The 12281-nt window shown below is 46.6% G+C and overlaps 1 protein-coding gene across 1 annotated transcript in view; it reads right to left on the reverse strand.

Annotated features, from left to right (window-relative positions):
* Positions 1 to 12216, reverse strand: part of DPP3 (dipeptidyl peptidase 3) — a 30192-nt gene extending 17976 nt beyond the window's left edge. The window contains exons 1-6 of the mRNA XM_055415456.2: positions 12064 to 12216; positions 10407 to 10681; positions 2567 to 2656; positions 1831 to 1968; positions 1189 to 1263; positions 246 to 339 (exon numbers count right to left, since the gene is read on the reverse strand). Coding sequence (XP_055271431.1) covers positions 246 to 339; positions 1189 to 1263; positions 1831 to 1968; positions 2567 to 2656; positions 10407 to 10681; positions 12064 to 12115 — 724 coding nt within the window. The 5' untranslated portion in view covers positions 12116 to 12216. The remainder of the gene's footprint in view (positions 1 to 245; positions 340 to 1188; positions 1264 to 1830; positions 1969 to 2566; positions 2657 to 10406; positions 10682 to 12063) is intronic.
* Between the last annotated feature and the right edge of the window lie 65 nt (positions 12217 to 12281).

A 12281-nucleotide genomic window follows, 5' to 3' on the forward strand; every position in this document is an offset into this window, starting at 1 on the left:
CTCCCCTAGCTTTACATCACCACCAGCTCCAGGGCTAGGGGTGCTCACCTCCTAGAAACACCATATCCTGAGCACGGCACAGGGCTCGGCACCCAGTAAGCCTCCATTGACATCCGCCATAGCTAGTATGACTGTTGTTACTCCCTGTGGCTACTGCAGGCAGCTAACCCCTGTCCTGGGTTCCTGCCCCATCCACGCTGGTCCAGGAACACTAAAGAGGGAGAAGAAGGGGGATGTGAGCTCACCTGTGCCCAGCACGGAAGCCAACCGCACCACGTAGCTCGGCTTCCCGTCCTGGCCAATCTCCTTGAAGAGCCGTGTGTTGTAGGCACTGAGGTTCTGGAAAAGACAGGGCAGGGTTTGGGGGAGAGTAAATCCAGAGTGGGTGAAGGGGTGGGAGGGAGGGAAAGTGGGCACACCTGAGAGAGAAGAAACAGGCAAAGTGGGCCGGGCCTCTGGGGGACCAGTCAGAGTCTTCTGCGGGGGAAGGGAGCAGGATGGGCAGGCCAGGGCAGACTCCTGCTCAGCTCAGTACAGTGAGTACTTAGTACACAGCACTTTTTACTAAGTGCTGTGCCAGACAGTGGGCTTCCCAGGTGGCTTGGTAGTAAAGAATCTACCTGCCAATGCAAGAGACACAGGAGAGGCAGCTTTGACCTCTAGGTTGGGAAGATCCCCTGGAGTAGGAAACGGCAACCCACTCCAGTATTCTTGCCTGGAAAATTCCATGGACAGAGAAGCCTGGTGGGCTGCAGTCCACGAGGTCACAAAGAGTTGGACCTGTCTGAGGATGCACATACGCACATGTGATCACACCTGCCAGACACTTCATGACCTCAGCTAACTTGGGCTATAGGAGGCGGACCTCAAGCCACAGATAAGGGAAGTCACTGAGTGGCTGAGCTGGGAGATGAAACTGACACATGGACACCAGAGCCCAGTTGAAGCAGCTCCGATATTCTGTGTCCTCCTTCCCTGAGGCTGTCACAAGGCCCTTCATCCTGGGGTGGGGTGGGGGCGGCTCCATCAGGGCACTCAGGCTGACCCTTAGATAAGGATTCCCCAGTCTTCTCCACCTCAAGGACCCCCAATGCCTGTGCCTCTGGGCTCAAGCTGAGACCCGGGAGAGGCTGCCAGTGCCAAGGGGACCCCAACAAGCCACTATCCCAAGTTGCCCATCCCCCAAACCTGTGAGTCCAGAAAGTCTTGGGCTAGTTTGGCATCTTCCATGGTACAGTTCCCAGAGAAATAGGTGGTGATGCCCTGTCGGGGAAGGGGCAGAGTGGAAATAGGAGTTGTTGCTGAGGTTGGAGCTGCAGGGGCAGCTGGCAAATTCCTTCCTGGCCACCCTTTCCAGCCTCAGACTTCCTGCACCTCCTCTCAGCAGCCTCCGAGGTCCCTCTCCATCTCTTTCCAGGGGAAGAAAATTGGGATACAAACAACACACAGAACCATCCCCAGCCTCTCACAGATCCACCCCTAAGGTTCGCTGTATCCCTCACCCCATGAGACTCCTAAGCAACCTCCAGACGTAAGAAGCTTGGACCTCCCTCCTCTCCATCCCCCTGCTCCCAGTTCCCTCCAGCTCTCAGCTCATCTCTTCTTCCCTCCTCCTGGTACACAGCATCCCAGGATGTCAGAACTGGGAGGGCGTTCAGAAAGCATTCCATCCAACCCGCTTACTGAGGATGACGTTGAGACCCGCCGTGGACAGCAGCTTGGCCTCAGGTGTGATGGACAACCCGCTGTCTCCCCATCAGTTTCCCCTCTCCTCCAGGACAGGTGGCCCTCAACGATGCCCTCCACCCCCTAGCGCGGCTGGGGTCTCACCTCCTTTCCCAGCCCGAGGTGTCGAAGCCTCGATTCCAGTGAGAACATGAGCTCCCCGCAGGTCTGCCAGAGGCCTCTAACTTCTTCTGGGTGCTGCTGAGCAGCCTCACTCCCCAGGATCACACGTTCCAGCTTTTCCTGCAGGGGAAGGGAGGTCCTTGGCCTGGCCAAGGCTGCACTACCCAATCTGCCTCCCAGAGCCCCCCAGCCACCCCCAAGCTCTTCTCCCATAATCTAAGACCTTCTGGCTCAGAGGGTGGTCAACAGACTGGCAGCATCGACCTTACCGGAGAAAAGCAGAACCTCACACCTGCCTGCTCAAGCTGGCTGGGTCAGGGGCTGTATTTCAGTAAGATCATCAGGCCAGTCATGAGCAGAGTAGGGACTGAGAGCCCTGGTGTAAGGCCCGGGTCTGCCCCAGAAGGGCCCGAGCCCCGTGGTCCAGAGGACTCCCTGCGTCCACTCTCCTCCACTGTCTCCAGGGGTGACCAACAGGTCCCATCTCTACAGCACCGAACGGTGCTCAGAACCCTTCCACAGCCTCCCTTCATTTGTCCCTCAGGTCAGCATGGTCAGGAGGTCGCTGCAGCACTCGGGAGGGTGGCTGACCCAAGGCTGTGCAGCATGGTGGTGACAAGGTCGAAGCCCGACTCCCGCAGGGGCTCCATCTGCTGCTTTCCCCACTCCACCCCACCAGCCCCAAACTGCCCACCTTCCCCAGCCCTCCTCAGCTCACCTTGGGCAGGTTGGGAACAAACTTGGTGTCGCCAAAGGACTTGTAGTTGCCCATGTTGGAGTAGACGCCAGCGGCGTAGACCAGGAACGCCTGGGGGAAGGGAGCATCAGAGGAAACGCAGCCTCCCCACCCCATGGCGGTTCCCTCCTGGGATGTTAACACCCCAGAGGAAGCTGTATGGATGAGGTTGGGAGATCTAGGGGGCAGGACCCACATCCTGGGAGGCGCTAGTCTGGGCTACTTTCACGGCCCAATCTTCATACACCCATGGTCCAGCCAAACGGGGCTTCTCAACAGCTTCCAAATATTGATACATCCAAGCCCTCATCCACCTTGTTCCCTTCATATCATTACCCTCTCAGCTACCTGCATCTCATCTGACTTTGAAGGCCCAGCGCAGACACCACCTCCTGTAGGAAGCCCGTCCTTAGCCCCCATCTGATAGGCAGCTGGTGCTGGAGGCATCAAAATGTTAGGGATGGAGGGGCCTTGGTTGACAACTCTACAGCTTTTGCAGGCTCCAAATCTACTCTCCCTTCCTCTGGCAATATGACCTCAGCTTCCTTTTGGGATGGGGCAAAATCTCCCTTCCCCAACTCCAGGGGTAGGCACAGGCCCAAGCTGGCCAGCCAGAGCCTGACCAGGAAGTTTCCCAGCGGTGAAGAGCTACTGCTTCACACCAGGAATCATTAAGCCCAAAGCCCCTAGAGCTCCCCTACTAAAGTGACAAAAGAAAGCAAAGCTGAGCAATGAAGGCTGCATTGCAATGGTATCCCTGAGTCTCTGAATCCAGCCATGACTGAAGCCTCTCTAGCCCTGGACTTTTCAATTATGTGAACCTATAGTTCTTTTTTTAAAAATTAGACTTTATTCTATAGAGTAGTTTTAGGTTCACAGCAAAACTGAGTGGAAATTAGAGATTACCCTCAAAGTGCTCCCCCCCACCACCTCGCCACCCCACTGCCAGGCACAGCCTCCACCTCATTAATATTCACTAGTCTGGTACATTTCTTACAATTGAGGAATGTACCTTGGCACCTCATCACCCGAAGATCATAGTTTACATTAGGGACCATTCTTGGCATGGTATACTCTATGGGTTTGGATAGAGGTATAAAGACACATATCTGCCATTACACATGATACACTACTCTGAAGTATACTGGGCGGTTTCGGTGTCTGAAAAATCCTCTGTGCTCTATCCTACCTCCCAGCGCCTGGCAACTACCCATCTTCTTACTAGCTGCATAGTTTTGCCTTTTCCACATAGCTGGAATCATACAGTATGTACCCTTTTTGTGATGGTTTCTTTCACCCAGTAATACCCATTTAACTTTCTCTGTGTCTTTTCATGGCTTAATCACTCACTTCCTTTTAGCACTAATGTTCCATTGTCTGATATACCACGGTTTGTTTATTGATTCAGCTACCGAAGGACATCTTTATCAGATATATCTTTTGCAAACATTTTCTCCCATTCATGACTTTTCTTTTCATTCTCTTGACAGTGTCTTATACAGAGCAGAAAACTTTAATTTAAGGGACTTCTTTGGAGGTCCAGTGGTTAAAACTCTGTGCTTCCAATGCAGGGGGCATGGGTTCGATCCCTGGTCGAGGAACTAAGATCCCACATGCCACATAACATAACCGAGAAAAAGAAAACTTCAATTTTAATAAGTTCAGCTTATCAATTATTTCTATCATGGATCATGCTTGGTGTTATAATTTAAAAGTCAACTGCATACCCAAGGTCATCTAAATTTTCTCCTATGTTATTTTCTGGGAGTTTTAGTTTTGTATTTAAGACTGTGATTCATTTTGAGTTAATTTTTGTGAAGGATATAAGATCTGTGTCTAGATTTTTTTTTTTTAACCATGTGGATGTCTAGTTGCTCTAGCACCATCTATTGGAAAGACTGTATTTGTTTCATTATATTACCTTTGCTTTTTGTCAAAGATTTGTTCACTATATTTGTGGGGATCTGTTTCTGGACTCTCTATTCTATTGCACTGATCTACTGTCTACTATTTTGCCAACAGAAGACTGTCCTGATTCCTGTATCTTAACAGTGAGTCTTGAACTACAGTAGCATCAGTCCTTCAACTTTGTTCTTCTCCTTCATTATCGTATTGACTATTCTGAGTCTTTTGCCTCTCCGTATTAACTTTAGAATAAGTTTACCCACAAAACACCTTGCTGGGATTTCGACTGGGATTGCATTGAATTTATAGATAAAGTTGGGAAGAAGTGATATCTTGACAATATTGAATCTTTCTATCCATGAACATGGAGTATCTGTCCATTTATTTAGTTCTTCTTTGATATTTTTCATCAGAGTTTTATAGTTTTCTGCATATACATCTTCTACATATTGTTAGATTTATGACTATTTCAACCTTTTTGGGTGCTATTGTAAATGGAATTGTGTCTTAATTTCAAATTCTACATTTTCATTGTTGAAATACAGGAAAGCAATTGACTTTCATGTATTAACTTTGCATCCTGCAACCTTGCTATAATCACTTATGTGTTCTAGGAGTTTTTGTTGATTCTTTCAGATTTTCCATTTAAACAATCATGTCATCTGTGAACAAAGACAGTATTATGTCTTCCTTTATGTATACCTGTAATTTCTTTTTCTTGTCTTATTGCATTAGTTAGAATTTCCAGTACAACACTGAAAAGTAGTGGTGAGAGGGGCCATCCTTGCTTTATTCCTGATGTTAGTGGGAAAGTTTTTCACAATTCAATATGATATTAACTCTAAATTTTCTAATTACAGTTTTTTTTTTTTAATCATGAATGGGTGTTGCTGCTGCTGCTAAGTCACTTCAGTCGTGTCCGACTCTGTGCGACCCCATAGACGGCAGCCAACCAGGCTCCCCCGTCCCTGGGATTCTCCAGGCAAGGACACTGGAGTGGATTGCCATTTCCTTCTCCAATGCATGAAAGTGAAAAGTGAAAGTGAAGTCACTCAGTCATGTCCGACTCTTAGCGACCCCATGGACTGCAGCCCATCAGGCTGGGATTTTCCAGGCAAGAGTACTGGAGTGGGTTGCCATTGCCTTCTCCGGAATGGGTGTTAGAATTTGTCAAATACCAAATGCTTCTTCTTCTGCATCTATTGATATGACTGTGTGATTTTTCTCCTTTAGTCTATTGACGTGATGATTTACATTTATTGATTTTTGAGTGTTGAACCAGACTGGCATAGCTGGGATAAATCCCACTTGATCATAGTGCATAATTCTTTTCATACATTGCTGGATTCAATTTACTATTTTGTTGAGGACTTTTGCATCTATGGTCTTGGGACATATTAGTCTGTAGTTTTCTTTTCTTTCATTGTAATCTTTGTCTGATTTTGGTGTTAGGGGTAATACTGGCCTCACAGATGAGTTAGAAAGTATTCCCTCTGCTTTTCTCTTCTGAAAGATTGTAGAGAATTGGTATAATGTCACCCTTAAATGTTTAGTAGTGAACTTATCTTGGCTTGATGTTTTCTGTTTAGGAAGGTTGTTTATTAATTATTGATTCTGTTTCTTTGATACAGGCTTTGCAGATTATCTATTTCTTCTTGTGTGAATTTTAGCAGATTGTCTTTCAAGGAATTTCAAGGAATTTCATATCATATGTCCATTTCACATAGGTTATCAAATTTGTGCATATGAACTTTTTTAGAGTATCGTTTGATTATCATTTGAAGGCTACTTCCCATGAATTTGTAGTGATAGCCTTTCTTTAATTTCTTTTTCTTTTTTCCTTCTTTCATTCCCGATATTAGTAGTTTGTGACCTCTCACCTTTTATCTTAGTCTAGCTAGAGGTTTATTGATTGCTATGATCTGAATGTTTGTGTCCCTCCAAAATCAGTATGCTGAAACCTAACCTCCAAGGTGATGGCTATTAAGAGAGGGAGCCTTTGGGAGGAGATTAGATCATGAATGACGGCACAGCCGTCCTCATTGAGATTAATGCACTTACAAAATAGACCCCAGATAGCTAGCTCATATGACCCACCATGTGAAAGCACAGTGAGAAGGTGGCAATCTGCAGTCCAAAAGAGGAGTGTCACCAGAACCCAACCATGCTGGCACCTGTCGTCCATTCTTTTTCTACCTTGGTGGTTGTAACTTAGCCTTGTATAAAATTTCATTTTCTCTCCTTTCTTAGCATATCAATTGTACTTCTTTTTTTTACTTTTTTTAGTGGTTGACTTTGCAATAGACATTTTAGTGGTTGAGTTTGCAATATATATTTACAACTAATCCAAGTCCATTTCATGGGCAGTTTGAGTACTTTATAATAACAAAATAATCCTAATTCTTGCCTTCTCTCCCTCATATCACTGCTGTCATTCATTTCACTTGTACATAAGCATACATAGTTGGATATATTGCTGCTATTATTATTTTGGACAAGTGTATATCTTAGATCAGTTAAGAATAAGAAAAACAAAAGTTTTTATTTTACCTTCACTTATTCCTTCACCATGGCTTTTCCTCTCTTTTTTAATGTATCTGAGTTTCTGACCTATATCATTTCCCTTCTCTCTAGAAACCTTCTTTTAACATTTCCTGCAAAGCAGGTCTATTGAAAACACATTCCCTCAATTTTTGTTTGTCTGAGAAAGTCTTTATTTCCACTACACTTTAAAGGATAATTCACAGGACATACAAGTCTAGATTGGTGGCTTTTTATCCCAACACTATAAATATTTCAGTCTACTCTTCTTGCTTGCAAGATTTCTGAAAGATTAGATGTAATTCTTATCTTTGTTCCTCTGTAGATTTTTTTTTCATCTAGGTTCTTTCTTTCTCTTTGATTTTTTTCTTTCTCTTTGATTTTCTGTAGTTTAAACATGATATGCCAATATGGAGGTTTTGTTTCTTTCTTTTTTGTTTTGCGTTTAGTATCCTATTCAGTGTTCTCTGAACTTCCTGGATCTGTGGTTTGGTATCTGACATCACTTTGGGGAAATTCTCAGTCATTGCTATTTCAGACATTTCTTCTGTTTTTTCCTTTCTTCTTCTGGTTTTACCACTATATACATGTTATATTTCTTATAGTTGTCCCTTGGTTCTTGGATATCCTACTCTGTTTTCTTCAGTCTTTTTTCACTTTGCTTTTCAATATTGGAGGTTTCTATTGAGATACCCTCAAGCTCAGAGATTCTTTCCTGTGCTGTATCAAGTCTACTAATAAGTTCATCAAAAGTGCCCTTCCTTTCTGGTAATATTTTTTGACTTCTAGCATTTTTTTAGACTCTTTCTCAGACTCTTTTCCATTATAGGTTATTATAAGATACCGAGTATCATTTTCTGTGCTATATAGTCTGTCCTTGTTATTTATCTACTTTATATATAGTGCTGTATATATGTTACTCCCAAACTGCCCATCTGTTCCTACATGTTGTCTACTTTATCCATTATAGCCCTTAGAATACTAGTCATAGTTGTTTTAACTCCTGGTCTGGTGAGTTCAACGTCCCTGCCGTATCTGAGTCTGGTTCTGATACTTGCTCTGTTTCTTCAAGCTGTGCTTTCTGCCTTTAAGAATGTTTTGTAATTTTTTTCTTGATAGCCAAACATGATGTGCTGGGTAAAAGGAACTGTCATAAATAGACCTTAATGGCAAGCCACTCCAGTCCTCTTGCCTAGAAAATCCCATGGATGGAGGAGCCTGGTAGGCTGCAGTCCGTGGGGTCGCTAAGGGTCGGACACAACTGAGCGACTTCACTTTCACTTTTCACTTTCACACATTGGAGAAGGAAATGGCAGCCCGCTCCAGTGTTCTTGCCTGAAGAATCCCAGGGACGGGGGAGCCTGGTGGGCTTCCGTCTATGGGGTCACACAGAGTCGGACATGACTGAAGTGACTTAGCAGCAGCAGCAGTAGTGGGATAGTAAGGAATGGTGTCAGGGGAAGTATTCTAGAGTCCCATGATTTTAGTGAATCTTTGCTGCTGGCCTTTGAACTTGACATGTTCTTCTCAGCCCCATATACCCACCACTCCTTTTAGATGGGACCGGATGGTCAGAGCTGTCTAGAGTTGTGTGTTTCCCTTCTTCCAGATCAGTTAGGCTCCAATAAAACCCTAACAGGTTTGGTTCTGGTTAAATAGTTTCTCCTGAGGGCAGATCATGTTAAGAAGAACAAAATGCTCTAGCATATTTTTTAAATGGTTCCTTCTCACCTCCCCCTGCCAGAAGCAAGAGGGATTTTTCTCTCTGAAATTCACTGTGAGAACCAGGTGAAGCTCCTGAAGGTAAAACCCCCCAAAGTGTCGGGGCCCCCTTATGTCCAGTTCCCCCTGGAGTTTTCAACTCAGAATTGTCCACATTGAGCCTTTAGCAAGTCATCAATTACAGTTCCAATTTTCCTACCCCAGCACTGTTTCCATGGAGGTTTCTGTTCATGAGTTTTTGCTCTGGTAAGTTGTGACTCTCTGTACCTGCCTGCCTGTTTCTCCAATTTTGGGGGCTGCAGTTTGCTCTGGAACCTCACTTCTCTTAAGGATCTAAGAAGAGTTGTTGATTTTTCAATTTCTTCAGTTTTTTACTTGTTAGAAGAGATGGGCAACATCTAAGCTCCCAACATGCCAGACCAGAAACTGGGAGTCATGATTTTTTTTTTTTCTCATTTAAGCCAATTTGAGGTGGGTTTCTGCTACTTCCAAACAAAACAATCCCACTGCAAATAGTGAATACTTGGGTAGCACTTTTCCATTAACTTTCCCAGCTATTCTCTCTTTTAATGAGGAAATCAAGGCCTAGAGATGGGATGTGATTACTCAAAGTTCAAACAAAAAGTAGAAGAAACAGCCTGGGCCTCAGCACAGAGATAAGCAATCTAATCCCTTTATTTTACATATAGAAAAACTGTATCCTCATACATTTTTGGAGAAGCACTTTCAGAAAATGATTTAACAACACTAGTCAACTGTCAATGTACAGAGCCTTTGACCCAGCAATTCTGCTTCTAAAAATAGATCCTAGTGACACACATGCTTAAGGATGCTTATTTGTCTTGTTTGTAAGAATCACAAACAACCTAAATGTCCATCAATATACAAAGGATTAAACTGATTACAGCATACAAAGCTATGGAATGCTTCACAGTCAATAAAAGAAAACGAGGTGGATTTCTATGTACCCCATGGAAGTTCTCCAAGACACAGTGTTCAGTGAAAAAAAGCAGAACTCATAAGAATCTATAGAATGTGATCTCATACGTGAAAGAGAAAATATGCAACTAACACATGTGCATCTCTACTTGTACAGGTATGCAGTATAGACAGACGACTGAAAAGGCTACACACCATACCATCTTTGGTGGTTACCTCTGGGCTAGGCATTGAGAAAAAATGATCTTCGTGTTTTATTTTGTGCCTTTCTGCAATGCTGTAAAGCATTACGAATGCATTCATGTATTCCTTGGCCAACAGACCCACAGACCAGATAAAAACAAGATGACAGGTAGAACATTCTGCCCAGGGACACGCAACATGGTAGAGGAAGATCTGGTCCAGAACTCAGACCTCCTGATTCCTACACTGGACTCATTCCTCTACCGTCTCCGAACGTCCACAGCTGTTTCCTCTACTCCACAGCTCTCGTGATCATCACAACAGCCATCATTTATCTCATCAGGGGGCCACAACCCTAAGAGGTACAGACGACCCTCAGGCATATTTTGTAGATGAGAAGACTGAGACTCCAGGAGGGGATGTCCCTGTGTTTAAAACCTCTGATCTAATCCAGAGAGAGACAGAGAGTCCATTGGACCCCTGCTTCCTGGCCCCTCACACCCAGAATGCAGGTTGGCCTGAGAGAACTAACCTGATATTCCTCCTCAGTAAGGCCCTCGGCCAGGGCATGCTGGCGCAGCTGGTCGGGATCCTGGGCACGGAAGAGGCGGCTGAGCAGGGCATAGATGTAGGGGGCCTCAGGGGAGGTCTGCAGCAGCACTGCCAGGCCCCCGTACCAGGCGGCCCGTGACAGGTAGTGGGCATAGAGACGCTCTGTGGACGACAGCAGGCGGAAGGCCTCGCGGCAGTCCAGGCTTGACACGCCGATGTCATTGGGGAGAATGTACTGGGTGTCCGCCATGGGCCCTGCTAAGAACCATCACTGTGATCACAGGCGCCATTTATCCCACACCAGCGGCGTGTACAGCTGAGTCTGCACACTCCCGGTCTGAATGAGGAAGGGAGTACCAGTGCACCCATGCACCAGATATGCCAAGTGAGACTCAGAGATGGTTAGGTGACTCACCCCAGAAGATTACGCAATATTCTGGCAGGCAATATTCGGCCTGTGGCCTCCCAAACTTAAAGACTGAATCCAGCTACCTAGTATTACAGATCGCAGAAGGCAATGGCACCCCACTCCAGTACTCTTGCCTGGAAAATCCCATGGATGGAGGAGCCTGGTGGGCTGCAGTCCATGGAGTCGCTACAAGTCGGACACCGACTGAGCGACTTCACTTTCACTTTTCACTTTCACACATTGGAGAAGGAAATGGCAACCCACTCCAGTGTCCTTGCCTGGAGAATCCCAGGGACGGGGGAGCCTGGTGGGCAGAGTTGGACACGACTGAAGCGACTTAGCAGCAGCAGCAGTATTATTACAGATGGGGAAACCAGGGCCAGGGAGGTGGGGTGCTTGGCTAATAACACAAGGGAGGGGTCAAAAGCGAGATTCTGCATCTCTGGGATCCCAGGCCCCTCTCCGTGGTCGCCCCTCTTCCCTCTCTGATCTCCTAGCCTCCCCTTCAGAATCATCCTGCATGTTCTTCGATTCTGCCCACCACTGTGTTCACAAGGACAGAGTCCCAGCTGTAAGACCCAGGTTCCAAGACTGGCTCAGCCCCAGACTCCAAATGTCAAGTCAGTTTTACTTTTCTACCTCTAGAAGACAGCTTCTGATAATAACCGCAACCTCACTGGGTGGCTATGCAAATTAGATGAGGTCACAAGGTCACCCTGATCGACAGAAGGTACCTACAGCAGTACAAGATTTTCTCTGTACTCTTCAGTTCTCACTGCTGGCAGGATCTGTCCCACTTTTATCCCCCTGCCCTCTCCCTGTGCACAGCCAGGGGACCCTCCCTAGCTGCAGAAGCTCAGAGCGGAGAGAAAACTCATTTTACAGATAGGGAGACTGAGGCTTAGAGACGCCAAGCAGCTTACTGAAAGTCTTGCTGCCTGGTAAGGACCTGGGTGTCTCCCAACCCAGAGTATTCACAACGCCCTCTCTTACTCGGAAAGAGTTTCCAACCTCCCCCGCCACTCCTGAAGCTGCTCCCAAATGGCACAAGCCCCTGGGTTCCGAAAGGGACGTTAACCCTTTGCTGTCCGGAGCGATTCTTGGCTTCGGGGCCGCGATGAATTTGGAAGGGGGGGTAGAAAAGGAATGATCTTGAGCTCGGCCCAGACGCGCCCTGTCCCCCGAGGATGACACATGGTGACCCCAAAACCCGGTCGCCGAGCCTCACCTGCAGCAGCAGCTCCGATCGCACACTCACTTCCTGCTTCCGGCTCCCCCATTCATTGGGGCTCCGCCAACTCCGCCTCCACCAGCCAATTGCTGAGCCTCGGGGCCCGGACGGGCATCGCCTCCAGCCAATAGGGGCTCTGACCCGGGCTCCGCCGGCACGCCGGCTCCCCGCCCCCAGGCGCTAAGGGGGTGGCGAGCGGAATGGCCCCTGCGGCC

Source organism: Moschus berezovskii, chromosome 25 (genome assembly GCF_049115385.1).
Source record: "Moschus berezovskii isolate FMDL1 chromosome 25, NW_MosBer_1.0, whole genome shotgun sequence".
Lineage (NCBI taxonomy): Eukaryota > Metazoa > Chordata > Mammalia > Artiodactyla > Moschidae > Moschus > Moschus berezovskii.